At 59.7% G+C, this 18137-nt stretch overlaps 1 protein-coding gene and 1 pseudogene across 3 annotated transcripts; one reads left to right on the top strand and one right to left on the bottom strand.

The window, feature by feature from the left end:
- Positions 1–64: 64 nt before the first annotated feature.
- VWA5B2 (von Willebrand factor A domain containing 5B2) lies at positions 65–11769 on the bottom strand. 3 transcript variants are annotated; one of them, XM_062210572.1, is made up of 19 exons: positions 11631–11769; positions 11374–11544; positions 8768–8987; positions 8451–8608; positions 7813–7944; positions 7501–7625; positions 7013–7168; positions 6469–6579; positions 6171–6379; positions 5971–6082; positions 5318–5503; positions 4155–4326; positions 3744–4060; positions 3096–3288; positions 2652–3002; positions 1457–1594; positions 1280–1363; positions 980–1179; positions 65–893 (listed from the first exon to the last, which is right to left on the bottom strand). In XM_062210572.1, the coding sequence occupies exons 1-19, from the start codon at positions 11767–11769 to the stop codon at positions 345–347; spliced, it is 3723 nt and encodes a 1240-aa protein (XP_062066556.1). In that variant the 3' UTR covers positions 65–344. The 3 variants fall into 3 exon arrangements, with proteins under 3 accessions (XP_062066556.1, XP_062066565.1, XP_062066574.1); XM_062210581.1 differs by having other exon boundaries at positions 980–1238; positions 1303–1363; XM_062210590.1 differs by having other exon boundaries at positions 980–1238; positions 1303–1363; positions 3744–4057.
- A 4972-nt stretch (positions 11770–16741) lies between these two features.
- LOC133748689 (large ribosomal subunit protein eL33-like) lies at positions 16742–17074 on the top strand (annotated as a pseudogene).
- The last annotated feature ends 1063 nt before the right edge of the window (positions 17075–18137 follow it).

Here is an 18137-nt window from a genome sequence, read left to right as displayed (position 1 = left end):
GCCGGTGTGTGGACACAGTGGTGAGGTATGTACAGGCAGATAAAGACTCACTCTGGAAGTCCTAAGAGGCACTTTATTGCATAGGAATTAGGAACTGTGGGTCTCTCCCCTTCCACTGTGCTGCACAGAGCTCAGAGCACACGGCCAAAGGGTTTGGGGTGGGAAGAGGGAGAGAGCACCGGCAGGCACTTCTTGTGGGGGCACGAGGATTCTGGGGAGGGAATGAGAAGCAGTGGGGGACCGGCTGGAGCCAGCCTACCCCTTTCCCGCACGGAGAGGCCAGCGCTGGGCGGCAGTGACTTGAGCGTGTTGCTGGGGGAGCCAGCCCAAGGAGCAGGCAGCTTTCACACATTGGCGGGGCTGTAACACAGTAGGTGTAGCTGCAGGTTCTGGTCCCAGTGGCGCAGCAGCAAGAAGAGCCCCCTGGCGGCGGCTTTAAGGGCTGCCAGATCAAGGCCATCTGGCAGGTGCTGGGCCCGCAGCCAGCAATCAGCCTTGGCCGCCGTCAGTTCCCACTCGGTGAAAGCGGCGGCACAGCGATGCTCTAGCCACGCAAGGGCCACAGCCGTGGCCCAGGTGCGGCCCCGCAGGTCAGCACCACCCAGCCCTCCTGCCCCCTCAGAGGTTTCAGTGTCTGAGCCTCGCCCACTGTCCACCTGGCCTGGCCCCTCAGAGCCCGAGCTGGGGGATGGGCTGCAGGATGCTGTGGCGCTGTCTCCCTGGCCAACACCAGGGCCCAGAAGTGCCCAGGGAGACGAGGCCGAGGTGGGGCTGAGGCTGGCGCGGTGCACTGCGAAGGGCGAGGCTCTGCACAGGCGCTCCTGCGGTATGTGCACCGCCGCGCAGAAGGGCGCGTCCAGGCGGAAGGACCCCGGCGCCTCCTGCAGCCGCACCTGAGGAGAGAGGAGGTGGGGGGAGAAGCGAGCTGAGACAGCGCCCTGGCCCTGGCAACGACGCCCTCCACCTCCCGAGTCCTCACCAGGGGCAGGTAGTCGTGGTCGCTGCCTTCACTGCTGGCCTCACAGGCGTGGCCTGGGGAAGGACTGCGGAGTCCGCGCCGGCGGCCCAAGCTGAGCCTAGAGGGAGGCTGTGGGGGCAGGCGGCGAGGACCTCCAGTAGGGGATGCGGGGTCTCTCAAAGCAGCCTTGGCGTTGCCGTTTTGGTCTGAGTTGCAGGCACCTGCCGGAGAGGCCCCATGAGGTCCCGTGGTGAGACCCACCTGCGCTAGCAGGCGGCCTCTGTGCCTCGGGCACGCCTCACTGCCCACGCTGACTTTTACCGTTCGAGGGGATGCCTGTGTACAGCGGAGCTGCAGTGAGATGGCCTTGAGAGGCAGAAAGGGCACCGGGGGGCTCGGGCGGCTCTGCAGGAACACAAGAGGCAGGACTGAGGTTTGTCTGAAAGATGGCCAACGCAGTGCGCGCCGCACCTAGAGGTCACCAGGAAGGGCCCCTACCTGAGCTCTGCACCTGCAGGGCCTCAGGTAGGACCTCTCTGGTGGTAGCATCCACAGCTACGGGGCAGGTGAAGCAGGAGGGTGCAGAGCTGACCTTGCTTGTCTGAAGGGCTCGAAGCCAGGACCTCCGAGCATGAACTGTGAAACCAAGGGGTAGCCTGCTGGAGTCCCTCCACCCACCTCTGTGGAGGGCTTCATGGAGGGGAACAGCAGTGCTTCCCCCAGTTTCTCTCGGTGTCCCTTCTGGAACAGAGAGAAGTGCCTTCTGAGGCCCAGAACAGCTCAGCACCCCACTCCTACATTGACACACGGTCAGGCTAAACCTTCAACCCACAGCAGGACTAGGGTTCCTTGGAAACCCAGAAATTCAGCCGCGTGGACAGCACCCAGAGGAAGCATTGGCTGGTGCCTTTTCCTCCAGTCCCTGCAGCACTGTCCAGTAGAACTTTCTGTGAGGACGGAAATGTCCTGTATCCACATGATCCAGTATGGCAGCTGCCAGTCACACTTCAGGTGTGGCCAGGGCACCTGAGGAACTGAAATGTCAGCTTACCGTTTTAGTCATCTTTTCCTAAGTGACAAAGATATGTTTTTATGTTGTGGGCACCATGTTGGCTGCCAGGAAGCTTGCCAGTCTTGCGTCCCATGCTTTCAAGGAAATGTAACCTCACGGCATGCGTCTGGAATATAACCTCGTTCTCTGCTGCCTTTTATTTTCATTTTTCCCCTCTGCACTACTTAAGTTTTTGTCTTGTGAAAATGGTGAGCCAGCTCAGACCCTTTGTTAATGAAGTGAGGTATAAAAAGCAACAAGGAACTGGTGTTGCAGCATCCCATATAGGAGCATTGGTTCCACTCTGGCTACTCTGCTTCTGGTCCAGCATCCCTGCTAATGGGAAGGCAGCAGAAGGTGGCCCACGTGCTTAGGCCTCTGCCACCCATATGGGAGACCCAGATGGAGTTCTTGGTTCCTGGCTTCAGCCTGAATCAAACCTGGCTGTTGCAGGCATCTGAGGAGTGAACTAGTGGATAGAAGATCTCTCTGTCTCTGTCTCTCCCTGTCTTGCTGTTGCTCTTTCAAATCAATAAATAAATCTTTTTAAAAAAGATCAAAAGCACAGACCTCTACCTCTGCCACTTTGCACCCCATGTACCCCCCTCACCCCCCAGCCCTGACAGCCTGCTGCTAACTCACCCCGGTCAGCCGTGGTCTCTGCCTCTCGGAGAGCCAGCTGCTCATTATCACGGACCACGGAGGCTGCGGTCAGTCTATGGAGTCCTTGGTCCCAAGCAGCTTCTCTTCCAGGGGGTGATGGTGGCTGTGAGCCATCCTCAGACCCCCACAGTGTCTCCAGCCCAACACCCACTTCCCAGCACATGGGCTGCTCTCCACATAGGGCCCGGATCACCACATGGCAGTGCGGAACCTGGGGAGGTGGTGGCACTGCTGGGGCCGCTGACTCCCCACTGGGGGGCGCGGCGGTGAATAAGAAGGGTGGTTCCATCAACATGTCCCAGTCCATGGGGGCTGGGGAGAGCAGGTTCCCTGGGGAGAGAAGGGCCACGGCTGTGGTACCTTGGGCTCCACCTCCACAAGGCTTCCCTGGTGTCCAAAACCTGGCCCCCCTCCAACTCTTACCTGAGTCATCCAGGCCCTGTCCCAGCTGTTGGCCTGGTTCCAGGCCTGGCCCATCTGGTGCTGCACCCAGCGAGGGATGCCGCCGTGGTCGGTGGGTGGCTGGGTTTGCCCGGCTTGGAGGGGATGAGAGGCTTCGGCCTGCCAGAGCTGCTCTGTGCCGATGGCCTAGCACCTCAGTACTCAAAGCCACCACCTGCTTGTGAAATGTGGGAGCTACTGATCCAGGAAAGGAGAGCAACTTGGCTGTCCTACAGACGCCGCTGGCCACATGGCCCTGCTGTGAAACCCTGGGTGTCTGCTCCCCACCCTCCGGAAGCAGGCCAAGCTCTGCCCCCCTTCCCGGGGTCATCTCACTCCAATCCCTACTTCCCACTTGAAGCTGTTACTTGTTTCTCTGTTTACCTCCTCCCTCTTTGCCTGGCTATCAACTCCTACTCCCGGAATGTTTCGCTCTTTCCTGGCTCAGAGTTACCCTGACTGCACCCCATGATACCGTGTCCCCATCACTGATTGTTGCATGCTGTCATCATTGTAGAGACATCCATCAGTCTCTCTAGCTAGACTTCATAATAAACATTGCACTCTGGCGCACAGCAGGTGGTAAATAAGCATTTGCTGGATACACAGTGGGTGAATGGGCCGACTCACCTTGAATGGAGTCTGGGGGGGTGCAGGGAGGGGGCAGGAGCGGGAGCCTGCAGGTTCTCCCCAGGCCAGGCTGCGGTAGCCCTGCTGAGAAGGGGGTTCCAGAAGAGCACTGCCCTCGGGGGAGCCAGGGCCCTGGGAGCCTGGGGACTCGCTGCTGCCCGTGGAGCTGGGGCCCGGCTCAGGGCTTGCAGAGCAGTGGGTGAGCACATACTGCTCCCTGATGTATGAGGACTGGAAGATGCGGCGCCATATGGCCGTGTCTGAGCAGGGGTTGGGTCCAGGGTCCGTGACTGGGTCTGTCAGAGCATCAGTACCTGCTGGGAGGCGAGGGAATGGTCCTAGCCCTGACCCCTTCCACTGCCCAGTCCTCCAACACAGCCACACACACACACACATATCCCCGGCACTCACTCAACTCTGAGTCCCCTGCAGCCCATGGGCTGGACAGCTCTGCTGATGCGGTGCCTGTCCTCAGTGGCTCAGAGGTGCCAGTGGGCTCGGTGCCAGGGCTGGTAGCAGATGGTGCCTCCTCCGGGGATGGGAACACCGAGCCGCCCAAGCTCTGCCAGCCAGGCTCCTGGCCCTGGGAGAATATCATGGGATAAAAAATTGATTGTTGCTATACACACCACCTCTTTCCAAACAGGATTTTCAGGTGGCACAAGCAGGGAGCGATAAAGCTGCTACAGCAGAAAAGAAAGCCCAGCGCTAAGGAAGGGGGATGAGCAAACACGCTAGCCGGACAGATGGATAGCTCTAGGTTCGGCAGAGAGGCAGTCTGTGTCAGCCCTCGAGCTCAGTGCCACCGAGAGACAGCTTTTTTTTTTTTTTTTTTTGGACAAGCAGATTGGACAGTGAGAGAGAGAGAGAGAGAGACAGAGAGAAAGGTCTTCCTTTTTGCCGTTGGTTCACCCTCCAATGGCCGCTGCGGCCGGCGCGCTGTGGCCGGTGCACCACGTTGATCTGAAGGCAGGAGCCAGGTGCTTCTCCTGGTCTCCCATGGGGTGCAGGGCCCAAGGACTTGGGCCATCCTCACAGCTTTTCTTAAAACCAAAACCTAGTTCTTGAACTTGCACTGAGCACCAGGGATCCATCCTGCCAGGGGCCCCTCTGACGACAACAACCCCCGAGCAACGTCATTTCCCCATGAGGAACTGGGCTTGGAGAGGCCTGGTGGCTGGCCCGCAGCACGCGGCGAGCTGGTGGCAGAGGCGGGGGCCGGTCGGTGCCCGCCTTGTGCTCAAGTCTCACTGAGTACCCCAGGAAACGCGCTGGAGGGAGCTTGCCACGGGGCACTGTGAGAAGTAGTGAGCGGCAAGCATTGACAGAAAGCTCACAGCAAATGCTGGAGCTGTTCCTGTGGCCAGGTGCTTCAGCGACCTTTGGGAAAGCCAAGGGCCACACTGTTCAAGACAACTCAGTGGAAGACTCCCCGCAGGGCAGGGTGGAGCTGCCTGGGGGAGCTGTGCGACCCCTGTGCAGCCCTAGGGGACACCGTGGGGGAGCTTGGCAGAGAGGCCCAGGGGATGGGAGACATCCAGGCCCACCAACAGCAGCACCCAGCCCAGGCCTACCCCTGGTGGGCGGGGCCGGAAGCCGTCCACCCTGAAAAGCGAGCAATAACCAAGTAGCTGGTCCCCGGGGTAGAGTGCCGGGATCTCTCGGGGCGTCAGCAGCGCCTCCACGGCATCAGGCACAAACCAGTCCACAGAGATGTCACTCAGAGCGGGCTCCAGGGCCTTCCGCAGGGCCTGCACCAGCTGTGGGGAGTGGTGAGAGGGGGGCCAGGGCAGAGGAAGAGGTGTCACACGGTGACAGAGCAGGAAGGCCACGCTTCCGACTCAATCCCCTGGGCCCCCAGGTCCAGGGGGACCAGGGTTGAGCTAAGGTCGGGACAAGGAACAACAGGGCAAGCAACAGGGCTGAACGTGTTCCATCTTAGGGCTTAGACTGTCTCCTGGCCTGAGCTGGCTACATGGATGGAGCAAGGCTGTAAGGGTGAGGCACAGCCTCGGGACAAAAGGGAGTAAGATTTGGGGGTGGGCAGACGCTGTGTGCCCAAACCTGCAGCTGCACCGGCAGCTCTTCCGCTGACTGGCATCTCAGGGAGGGGAGGGTTTGGAGTGGGAAGGAATTCTGGGGAGGGGGCCTGGAGACTCCATAACCAGGGTTTCAGTCTCGATGTGTACTTCCAGGAGTAGGGGACAGGGTCCAGGCCCAAACTCACCATGGGCTGCAGCCTCTCCCCAGGCTTCGGGAAGTAGGCCTGGCCCCTGCTGAGGGCAGACAGACCCCGGAGCAGCTGGTGGCAGGCGGGCCCCAGGCCAAAGGAGAAGCACCTGGCAGGGAAAGGGAGGCAGGTGTGACCGTCAGGAGCCCCTTGCTGGGAGGGGAAGTCTCAGGCACCTGGCTCTGCCCACCCCATACCTGGCTGCCCCCCTGTGCCACCTCATGAGCTCCAGGGTTTGGTGGGCAGTGGTGGCCATGGGCGAGGCCGCGGTGAGCAGGAATAGCTGCCGAGGGTGGGCCCTGTGCTGGGGCTGCCCCATGGCCCAGTGCAGTGCAGCCAGCACGTCCGGGGGGCCACTCGCAGCCTGCAGGGTCTCGATAGTGTCACAGAGCAGCTGCACGGTGTCCTGTGGAGAAAAGGCATGGCTGGGCCACACTGGGCCACACTGGGCTGGGGCAGCCCCACGAAGCCCCCAGGTCCATGGGCCACACTCACATCACTGCAAGGCCGGCTCTCTAAGAAGAGCGGCTGCACCGAGGTCCCGAACATGGCCAAGTTGACCAGCGTCTGGGGTGGGAGAGACTTCACAGCCAAAACAATGGCGTCCTGGGGAGAGCCAGGGAGGCAGCTAGTGAGGCAGGCCCCGCGGACACTGGCGGAGAGCAGGGGATTGCTGCCTCCTCCAGGCTGCGATTACAATGAGGGGCTGGACAAGACGTGAGAGGGCTGCATTGGGGGGGAGGGGGGGGAATAGCCTGCACCACGAGCTCCTGGGAGTGCGAGGAACTGTGTGTGAGACGTCTGTTCCGGGGCCTCTGGAGGTGCAGAGATGCTTGGGGTCTCTGTGATCGGGGTGACCGAGGGTCACTCTGTGTGGGAAAGGCCCGTGGGACCTGGGAGAGGCATGTGTGTGTGAGTCGATGAGAAAGTGTGTATGTCTGGGGTTGGGGCCTGCCTGTGGAGCTGCCGCATGGAGATCCCTGGCTTGGCCGCGCCGCCCCCTCTGCCCCCGGCCTGCCCACACTGTGCCCCCACAGACCTTGTGCGCCGCGCTGCTGCCATCCAGCAGGAAGAGGAGCTCCCGAGTCGCTGTGCCCAGGTGGCCAGGCTTGGCGCTCAGGTCCGGGCAGAAGCTCAGCACCAGCACTGGGTTTAGCAGGATGTCCTTGTGGAAGCGTCGCTGCAGGAACCACACCTGCGCACGGGAGCCCCACATCAACCAGGGCCACGGCTAGGGCACCTCTGTCCCCTGGGGGAGGGGAGCAGCAGGACCCGGCCTCGCGGGCTTTCTCCTTCTGGGAGTCATTTGCAGAAGGGCAGGGGCAGGTGGCTGCCTCCATCCTCTGAGACGCGGCCAGAGAGACACACACGGGGCCCTCCTGTGCCAAGCCTCCTCTGTCCTCTGGGATGTGGGGTGGCAGCTATGGAGAGAGAAAGCAGGTCCCCACCCACGCTCGCCGGTCCCTTATGCACAAACACAGTCAATAATGAAGCCAGGCGCTGGGCCTGGGCCCCAGGCAGCTGTACCTGCCGGTCCCCATCGCTGTCCCTCCGCTGCAGCCTCTGGAAATCCCGGCGGGCCCTCACCTGGGCCTCGTATTCCGCTGCGCTCAGGCTGCCGGACTCCAGCATCAGGTGGGGCTGGTGGGGCTCTGACAGGAAGGGACACCACTCTCAGGGCACCGCTTGCCCAGTCCCACCGTCCTGGGAGGACCCTTGCACCCCAGGGTGCCCTCCCACACATCCCTCGCTGCCTCTGGTGTGCCCTCCCACACATCCCTCGACAACTGCCACCCGCTGTTCTGAAGTGGATCGGAATTGGCCTGGGCAGTCTCTCACCACTGGGATGCAGCAGGATCTCCAAGGCCCGGTCACAGCTGTGGCCCTCTGCCAGGGTGACACAGATGGTGGCTGCAGAACTGGCATGAGGGGGGGCGTCTGCCCGCAGGGCATGAGAGGGGCTCTCCAGGCCTGGGGGGCACAGAGACAGGGAGAGGTGACGGTCCCCCTACCCCATGCCAGGACTAAGAGCACAAACCCCACCCTCTCACATGACACCGGCTGTGGGCGGGGGTCCCGGCTGACTGCGCTCAGCTCTCAGTCTGATCCACGGGCTCAGAGGGATGGGGTGAGACCTCCCTGCTTTCGTGGAAGTCAGTCCCCAGATCTGTGTCTGGCTGGTCAAAGAGGTAGAAGCTAACCAGTCGCAGACCCAGCACCCTGTCCCCACTTCTTATCCAAGGGAAGTCCAGGGCACCATGTGGCCGGGTCCCCCTGGCAGGCAGGGTGGGAAACACAAATTCCCCTGATAAAGTGGCCAGGGGATGTTCCTACTATTGGGCTGGGGGTTCCTAAGGCTTAGGTCCCTGTCTTCTTCTTGTCCCAGGCCCCTCCCCTCCCTGAGCCTCAAACTCTTTCCCAGTCAGCTGTCCTGGGAGAGGGGGGCGCATGAAGCAGGTGAGGCCAGAGGCACCCACCTGCAAGCAGGCACGGCCCCGTCACCAGCATCTCGAAGGAGAAGGTGTAGGGAGCAGGGCAGCGGGCAGGGCCCGAGAACACATCTCGAGGGGCAGCCGGCTCCTCCCAGGCCAGCCCTTCCTCCTGGGGGCTGCCCACCCCGAAGCAGCTGGTGGGGCTGGAAGGCAGCACGAGCAGGGTCACTGGACCACCATCCAGGCCCCCGGGCCCTCTGGCTGACCGGCCCCAGCCCTTGCTCACCCTGCCGAAGCCCCCTCACCCGCACTAGACCCAGAGAAGCCGAGGAAGGGACGAAGAGAATCACCATAGGCCCAACCTGTCGTCACAGAGCCCCGGAGGCCTGGGAGGCCCTGGCAGGCCCGGCGGGACCAGCGGGGTGAGCACGGTGGGCAGGGCCACGTGCAGTACCCCATCAGGCCTTGAGGGCAGCTCCCGGCTGCTGCACAGGGTCACTGTCATGGTGCCAGCTGCAGCTATAAGGCCCGTGGGCAGCACCAGCGTAGAGCGGGCCTGGGCCAGATCCAGGACAAGATGACCTATGATGAGTGAGAAACGGGGTCAGAGGAAGCTGGAAGCAGAGGAGACAGGGGAGGTGGGAGATGCAGGCGGGCACTGACTCCGGGAGGCTGGGAGAGGCCGGTGGGCGCTAAGCTGATGGGGCATGAGGTGAGCGATGGTAGGAAAGGCGGTTGGTGGAAGGACCCGGCTGCCTCTGCTGGTGGACAGCGGAGGGACAGGGGGCGACTCCACCCCCAAGGACTTCTGTGTCCCTCTGCCGCTGCCTGCCCCTTCCCATTCAATCCGTGGACACCATTTTTTCCTAAAAAACTCTGCCTTGGAGCCGGTGCTGTGGCATAATGGGTAAAGCCGTCGCCTGCAGTGCTGGCATCCCATATGGGCGCCAGTTTGAGACCCAGATGCTCCACTTCCGATCCAACTCTTTGCTGTGGTCTGGGAAAGCAGTAGAAGATGGTGCAAGTCCTTGGGCCCCTGCACCTGTGTGGGAGACCCGGAAGAAGGTCCTGCTCCTGGTTTTGGATCGGCACAGCTCCAACTGTTGTAGCCAATTGGGGAGTGAACCAGCGGATGGAAGATCTCTCTCTCTCTCTCTCTCTCTCTCTCTCTCTCTCTCTCTCTCTCTCTTTCTCTCTCTGTGTAACTCTGACTTTCAAATAAATATTAAAAAAAAAAAAAGGACTCTGCCTTGGGGCTGCACAGCTCCCCGTGACATAGGTCCCTGCTCATGACTCATCGAGGGCGCCCACCAAGGGGGCCTCCAGGAGGAGCTTAGGGCACACAGCGCTGCAGCTCTATTCCAAGCAACCGCTTCCTTTAGACACAAGTGTCCTGGGAAGGAGGCTGGGGGAGCCGCAGCAGTCCCTGCTAGTGCTACAGGGATGATGCCCAGGTGTGGACCCACGCATGTGGCCCTGCGCCAGCCCGCCTTCACAGCTCTTACTGTGCCTCACTCCTCTACAAGACTCATTTTGAGAAATCCTTGCTGTATAAATGAAGGGAAGAAAAATATGGGAGGAAAGGAAAGGAGGGAGAAAGGGGCTTTCCTCCCAGCCCACCCAGGCTTGGGGGAGGCAGGATCCGCGGCGACAGCACAGTGTCAGGTGTTTCTGTCCCAGCTCTGTGACTTCTAAGGATGTCCTTTGGTAACTCCTGCCTCCTTATCCATAGAGTGGGGATCATAAGAACCATACCTCAAACATTGTGGCACAGAATAAATAAAATAATGTATACAAGGCTCCCAGCATCTAAACAGGTTGCTATTATTTTCCTCACCTATGAAAGAGGGAAAGAGAGTTAGCACTTGCATTACTGACTTCACTGGATTCAAAGAGGGACACCAGTGACAGGGCGTTGTAGACTATAAATCACTACACACAGGAAGTATTGTGTTACCCAATATAATCTACTTACAAACCTTGGTTTATACCACTGCCTCTACTCTCCATTTCACCAAGCCCTAGCCTTCCTTTTAGTCAAATGCTGCCTCTGTCTCCTTCTGGAATATTCCTGGCCCTTGGCCCAGAACTCACTATGGCTCTGAACCACCTGCTGGCTTTATGCCAACTCTCTGATTCTGTCCTTCTTACTCAGATGGTAAATCCCATGGGCAGGAATCAAAAGAATGTATGGATGAATAAATAAAAGGATGAAGTGCAAGCCACAGAACCTGGCGGGGGGCTGGGTTTCCATCCCCTCCCCCAGCCCTCACAGGGTCCCTTCCTGCTAGGTTCCCTAGGAGATGCTGCCAAGCTCCAGCGGGAGACCCAGACATGCAGACCCCCTAGTGAGGCTGCAAGAAGGTAGCACAAAAGGCTGGAGCGCACTGCAGCAGTGCAATTAGCCATTGTGTGTTGGGGAGGGGTCAGGCAGGGGTTCCCAACGAATGACATTCGAATGGCTCTTAAAGGACAGGTACCAATTTTCTTCTCAGAGATGGGAAGACAGGGAAGGGAGGTGCAAAAGGACCTGTCAGTGTGGCCAGTGCGGCACCAGGTGCGGGAAGGGGCTCAAGGGATGGAATAGGAGGGAGGGCCTTGTCTGCTAGAGGAGTCTGTACTTGATTCAGGAGCCGGGGTCCACACGGGGATTCGAGAGGAGGTCTGTATCCGGAAAGTGGGGGGACAGCCGCGGAGGTGCTCCCTTGGCAGCACGCGGCAGGGACTATGGTCATCTGGGCAGTATAGGCACCTGTGCTGCCTGCTGTGTCCCTCTCCCTGCCTGCGACCTCAGGCCACACCTAGGTCACATTTCCCCAGCACTAGGTCGGCCGGATGCCCAGTCTACGACTGTTGAATGAAAAGATGAATCAATGAGTGAATGACAAGATCAATGCGGGGAGAGCGAGTGCAGGGACCTGAGCTGCGGCTGGCCTGCAGGCGCGCGGTGCGGGCGCGCGGGACTCACCCTGCGCGCAGCGGCGGGGCGTGAAGGCGCCCAGCCCGGGGCCCAGCGCGCGGCAGCAGGCGGGCTGCGAGCGGCGCCGGCTCTGCAGCTGGAAGGAGACGCGCCGTCCTGCCGCCTCGGCCTCGAAGCCCGACACCACCTCGGCCTCGGCCAGCGGGTACACGAACACGCCTGCGGGGGGCGGCGGGCGGGAAGCAGCGTCGGAGCGCGCGGGGCACACAAGCTCCCCACTCCCGGCGCCTGCGCCCCGGCCTCACCGTCCACCGGCTGCGGCTGCGGGTTGTGGTAGGTGAGCCGAGCCCGTAGGCTGAGGCAGGGGCCGTTGGCGCAGGCCCGGACGCAGGAGTCGGTGAGAGGCAGCGGCGTCCAGCTGGAGGGGCAGTACAGGCCAGGCATGGTGCCAGGAGGCCGGCGTTGCGGGAGCGGGTGCTTGCCGAGCTGGGGAGGGCCTGCCGCGAGTCTAACTCCCGCGCCGGGACGCGCGCCTGCAGGGGGCGCAAGACTGAGCCCCGGGCTCCGCCAGGCCGACAGGTGGCGGGGGCGATAAGCGGAGGGGAGCCCGGGGACCGCGGATGGGCATCCTTGCCCGTTACCTGGGAAGCTGGGGCGGACGCGGCTGCCGGCAGCGCGGAGACCCGGGGAGCCGAGGGTTAATGATTAACCGGCGCCCCGGGCGCCCGGCAGTCCCGCCGCCCGCTCCTCCGGGGCTTGGGGGCTGGGGGAGCGGCCGCAGCTGTTCCATCACCCGCTCCCGGGCCTCGCCGCCACCCCCGTACCTGCCGGCCCCCCCGGGGCCCCGGCGGCTGCCAGCTGTCGGAAGCGGCGCGGGGGTGGGGTGGGGTGGAGCGCTGGACGATGCTCCGCGCGCGCGGGGCAGAGGTTTCGAGGGCCAGGTCCTCCCAGGCGCCTCTCGCCCGTGGCGGACAGTGGGAGCGGGTTGGGACGCAACCTGGAGGGCCTCGATCTTCCTCTCTGGGTGCCTCGTCGGACCCGGGCGCTGAAAGGGGCTGCAGGCCAGGGTGGTGGTGGAGGGAGCGAGCCAGGGAAGCGCCAGAGGAGGGTCTTCCGGGGGTAGAGCGGGAGCGGTGTCGGGGCAGGGGGAATCCATGCGGGGCACCTCTCCCCACCCTGGCACAGCCCATCTGGGAGGGAGGGCTGCTGCAGGCGCCGCCGTCTCCACGCGGGCTGGGTCTTGGGATCCCCCTCGCTCCCTTCGGGCAGCCCCCGCCTCACCGTCACGTCCTCCGCGGAGTTCGATGGTGCGGTCCCCGCGCCCCGGGCTGCACTCGGCCCCGGCACCTGCGGGGCGCCGGCTGCGGACTCCTGCAGCGGCAGCTGTGAGTCCCGGCTAGGGCGCGGACCCGGCGGGCGGTGGTCCCGCCCCCGCGCCGAGAGGCCGCCCTGCCGGCCCGCCTCGGCCCCGCCTGCCGCTGCGGAGGGCGCCGCTCCCCCTCCTTCGGGCGCGGTTCCGCCTCCGCGCCAGCCCGGGCCGCGGGAGCCAGTCACGGCTCCGCAGTGCAGGGACCGCGTCCTTCCCCGCCGCCACGCAGCCTCTGGTCAGTGCGGGTCCGAGGCCCCCGAGGTCCCACCTTTTCCATCCTTCGGCGAGCCAGGCGTCCTGCGAGTGCAGCGGAGGCGCTCATCCTGCACGCCCTGGCCCCGCGCCCCGGCTGCCCGGCTGCACCGCACACAGCCAGCCCCAGCCCCGCCCTGAGGAGGCTTCCATCACTGCAGTGCGCTGCAGCCAGCCCCAGCGCAGAACTCGCGCAAGAAACCAGCCAAGTGCTCCTTTATTCCTGCAGCAAACTCCCCCATCCCGCAGGCTCCTTTAGCTCCCGAGCCAGCTTCAACCCCCGCTCGCTCCAAGCCCCCACGCGGGGCTCCCGGGCACTGCAGCGACTTGTCTCCGCTCTGAGGCCGTCAGCCTCAGAGCGTGGCAGTGCCAGCCCCCCGCTTTTGCTGTGGGTGCGGAGGGTATGCGGGGCCACAACCTCGGCACACAGGCACTTCAGCCTGTGGAGCTGTGTGTGTCTGCAGACCGCCCCCTCGCGCCCCCAAGTCGCCGCTGCACCTCAGGAGAAATGACCCCTGCCTAGGAAAAAGGTCCCCTGTGGCTGGCAGAATTTCCATGAGTGCTTGGAAAGTGCTTCCCTACAAAACCTCTCCTGGGACCCCTGAGGGGAAGTCTGGGAGCCCTGGGGAAGTGAGGTTTGGGCCTCACCCACACACACTGTTGCCAGAGTTTCAGGAGAGCTGGGGGCGGGGGTGTCATCAAAGGGGCGATCCAGGGTTCTCAGCCTTCCCCATTCACTCCATCCTCCTGATGGTAGCCCCGGTCATCAGACCGCCCTGGGGAGATCCCTGACTCCTTGAACACCTGAGCCCTCAATTGCATCCCTGTCCCTGGTGGGAAGCACTTAGGAGCTGGAGACAAGCTTGGCCTTTCCCGGGGACGTCCATGCGGGAGCCGCACAGGGACCATCCAGGGAGCACGCAGGCTGCTGCAGCCAGCACTCAGCCCTGCTCTTTCCACCCCTTCTGAGCTGGGATCCTGTCCACCCCCTCTTCTTTTTCCTTTCCACTCTCAGCCTCATTCTTAATGAAGCTCCCTCTTAGAGGCTGGGGAGAGACTGTGGATGGGCTGGTGGCCCCTTCAAGGGATCCAGGCACCCAGGCAGAATCAGCCCTGACCCTGGAGGTCCAGGCAGTGGCCATCTTCTGGTTAGTGCCTTGTGCTCTGCTCCTTCTGCAAATGAACCATGAGGGGCCGGCACTGTGGCATAGCAGGTTAAGTTGCTGCCTACAATGCCCACATCTCATGTGCGTGCAGGGTTCAAGTCCCAGCTGCTCCACTTCCAATCTGCTCCTTGCTAATGTGCCTGGGAAAACAGAGGAAGATGGCCTGAGTGCTTGGGCTCCTGCACCTACATAGTAGACCTGGCTGCGGTTCTGGGTTCCTGGCTTCGGCTTGTTCCTAGTCCTGGCCATTGTGTCCATTTGGGGAGTGAACCTGAGGTCTCTCTCTCTCTCTCTCTCTCTTCCTTTCAAATAAATAAAGTAAGTCTTAAAAAAAAAAATGAAGCATGAGCCCTCAGGCCAAACATGAGGGGGCAGAGCAGTAATTAGGGAGCCTGGAACACAGGGAAATGGAAAAAGAGGTCCTGTCTTAGTTGCTCATGGGGAGAGCGTGGATGTGAGACAGTTCCCCGGAAAGGTGCCATCCCTATCAGAGGCCAGACGCACAGGAGAGCAGAGATGGAACAAGCCCCCAGGTGCTGTTGGAAAGGTTGCCTAAGCTGAGGCAAACCCAGGGAGAGGCTGCTCAGCGGCCACACAGATAAGTGGAGCAGCCTGCAGGATGGGACCGCCAGTACAGGCTGTCCCGCACTTGGGGTCAGGGTAGGAAGGAGGGTTTCCGAGGCCCAGGTGGTGGTGGGGCTGCAGGATGGCAGCAGAGGGAGGGAGAGGACAGGTTTCAGGAAGTGGAGGAGATCTGAGCAGGGCTGAGGGACAGCGGGGGCGGGGCCTGCCCTGTGCTAGGTGCAGGGGATGGGAGCGGAGGGTGCAGAGCCGCCTTTGTGAGGCTCCCACTGTCGGGAAAGGGAAAATACAGTCGCCTACGTTAGAGGAGTGCTGCATTGCAAAGGGGCAATGGAGCTTCTGGGAGAGCAGCCCAACCTGCTGAGGGCAGGTTTTCAAGCTAAGTCCTAAATGGGAGTGAGGAGTGAGGGGAAGGCATTTCAGGTGGCGGGATCAGCTTGCCAAAAGGCAAGAGGGCCAGAGGGACTAGGGAAAGTATGGGGAACTGTGCGTTTGCTGTTCTTGGTTAACAACCATGGAGCACCTACTATGGCACAGTATAAAGCCAAACATGAGTTACGTCATCCAATGATCAAATAGCCCCCAAGAGATGGCTACGACTCTCATCTCATCAGGTGGGAAAACTGAAGCCCAGAGAGTTCATCACAAGCTATTAAAGTGGCAGAATGTTCAACGTGGGTGGTCCAGCCCCAGAACCCTTATTTTAAAACTACTAATATAGACAATATGTTTTTCTTTTTTATAAAGATTTATTTATTTGAAAGTCAGAGTTACACAGAGAGAGGAGAGGCAGAGAGAGAGAGACAGAGAGAGATCTTCCATCTGATGGTTTACTCCCCAGTTGGCCGCAACGGCCAGAGCTGTGCCGAGCTGAAGCCAGGAGCCAAGGAGCTTCTTCCAGGTCTCTCACATGGGTGCAGGGGCCCAAGGACTTAGGCCATCCTCTACTGCTTTCCCAGGCCATAGAAGAGAGTTGGATCAGAAGTGGAGCAGCCCGGACTAGAACTGGCGTCCATATGGGATGCCGGCACTTCAGGCCAGGGCATTAACCCGCTACGCCACAGCACCAGCCCCTATGTTTTTCTTTCTTTAAAAAATATTTATTTATTTATTTATTTGAAAGTCAGAGTTACACAGAGAGAAGAGAGAGAGAGAGAGAGAGAGAGGGAGGTCTTTCATCTGATGGTTCACTCCTCAATTGGCTGCAATGGCTGGAGCTGTGCCGATCTGAAGCCAAGAGCCAGGAGCTTCTTCCGGGTCTCCCACGCGGGTGCAGGGGCCCAAGGACTTGGGCCATCTTCTACTGCTTTCCCAGGCCATAGCAGAGAGCTGGATTGGAAGTGGAGCATCTGGGTCTCAAACCAGCACCCATATGGGATGCTGGCGCTTCAGGCCAGGGCGTTAACCCACTGAGCCACAGTGCCAGCCCCAGACAATATGTTTTTCTTACCTTTAACTATTGAAAAATAAAAATCATGTGTATATATTGGGTACTATATGTTGCTTTGAAGTATGTCTATATGGTGGGATGGCTAGATAATATGGATCACTTTCTTTTCTTTTTTTTTTTTTAAAGGTTTATTTATTTGAAAGGCAGAGCTACAGAGAGAAGGAGAGACACAGAAATAGATCTTCCATCTGTTGGTTTGCTCCCCAGATGGCTACAATGGCTGGGCTTGGATTGGGAACCTGAAACCAGGTCTACATATTTGGGCAGGGGCCCAAACACTTGGACCACCCTAAAAGTGTTTTAGGCTGTTTTAGCAGGGAGCTAGATTGCAAGTGGAGCAGCTGGCACATGAACAGGCAGGCGCTCATGTGGGATGCCAAGGTTGCAAGCAGTGGCTTTACCCACTATGCCACAACAAGAATACACTTTTTTCTTTCTCTATTATTTCTTCCTTCCTTCCTTCCTTCCTTCCTTCCTTCCTTCCTTCCTTCCTTCCTTCCTTCCTTCCTTCCTTCCTTTTTTTAAGATTTACTAGCTCTTTCCACCCTCTTGGAGCCTGTGGAGGCCTGCTGGGAACAGGACTTCTAGAAGGCACCTATGTCTGGAAGATGTGGTGCAAGGCCATTTTTTGCTGGCTAAACGCGAGGTATCCAGAACCAAATGGAGCATATGGCGCCTCTTAAAATTGAAGGTGTTTATGCTCAGGATGAAACTGAGTTCTACTTGGACAAGAGGTGTGCTTACGTGTACAAAGCAAAGAACAACACAGAGACTCCTGGCAGCAAACCTAACACAATCACAGTAATCTGGGGAAAGGTAACTAATGCTCACAGAAACACTGGCATGGTTCGTGCCAAATTCCGAAGCAGCCTTCCTGTGAAGGCCACTGGACACAGAATCTGTGTGATGCTGTACCCCTCAAGGATTTAAACTATTGAAAAGTAAAGAAATAAAAATGGATTTGTAAAAAAAATGATTTACTTATTTATTTTAAAGTCAGAGTTAGAGAGAGGAAGAAGCAGAGAGATCTTCTATCCATTGGTTCACTCCCCAGATAGCTGTAACAGCTGGAGCTGGGCCAGGCTGAATCCAGGAGCCAGGAGCCACCCCCAAGTCTTCCACATGGGTGCAGGGGCCCAAGCACTTGGGCCATCTTCCACTGCTTTCCCAGGTGCATTAGCAGGGAACTGGATCAGAAGTGGGGGAGCTGGGACTTCAACCCATGCCCACATGGGACACTGGCATTGGGTTTTACCTACTAGGCCTTAACGTCAACCCTCCCCCCTTTAAAAAAATATTTATTTGAAAGGCAGGGTTGAGAGAGAGGGAGAGAGAGAGATCTTCCATCTGCTGGTTCACTCCACAAATGGCCTCAACGACCAGGGCTGAGCCATGCTGAAGCTAGGAGCCAGGAGTTTCTTATGGGTCTCCCACATGGGTACAGGGGCCCAAGCCCTTATGCCATCCTCCACTGCTTTCCCATGTAAATTATCTGATCCAAAGGGGAGTAGCCAGGACTTGAATGGGCACCCATAGGTGATGCCGGCACTGTAGGTGGTGGCTTTCCCCGCCGAGCCACAGTCTCAGCCCCCGTATGATTATCTTAATGTTTATCTTATTTCTCCTTACTGCCCCCTAAATCTCTTAATATACTTCATTTGGAAAATTTCTATCAGTCTTGGCTGACCTCAAAAAAAAGAGGAGCAGATAGAGAGAAGGCACTAGGGTATCTCCGTTGCCAGGCCAGCAGGCCACAGGAGCAGGTGGACAGGGAAGAGGGTGCTGCCAGGCTGAGTGGTGAGAGACCCTCTCTGACTCGCACAGGGCTTGGCACACAATGGATGCCCAATACATGTTTACCATGAATCAGTTGCAGTCATGAGGGGAAAAAATCCAGTGCCTCTATGAGTGAAATTGACCCTGCTTTCTAATCTCCATGTGGTGTGGACAGCCAAGCCACTGATATCCCCGTCCAGGGCATCTGTTCACCTCA

The sequence above is a fragment of the Lepus europaeus genome, chromosome 2 (assembly GCF_033115175.1).
Source record: "Lepus europaeus isolate LE1 chromosome 2, mLepTim1.pri, whole genome shotgun sequence".
In the NCBI taxonomy this organism is placed as follows: domain Eukaryota; kingdom Metazoa; phylum Chordata; class Mammalia; order Lagomorpha; family Leporidae; genus Lepus; species Lepus europaeus.
The sequence above is the reverse complement of the archived record's forward strand: the minus strand, read 5'-3'. Positions and strand labels throughout refer to the sequence as shown.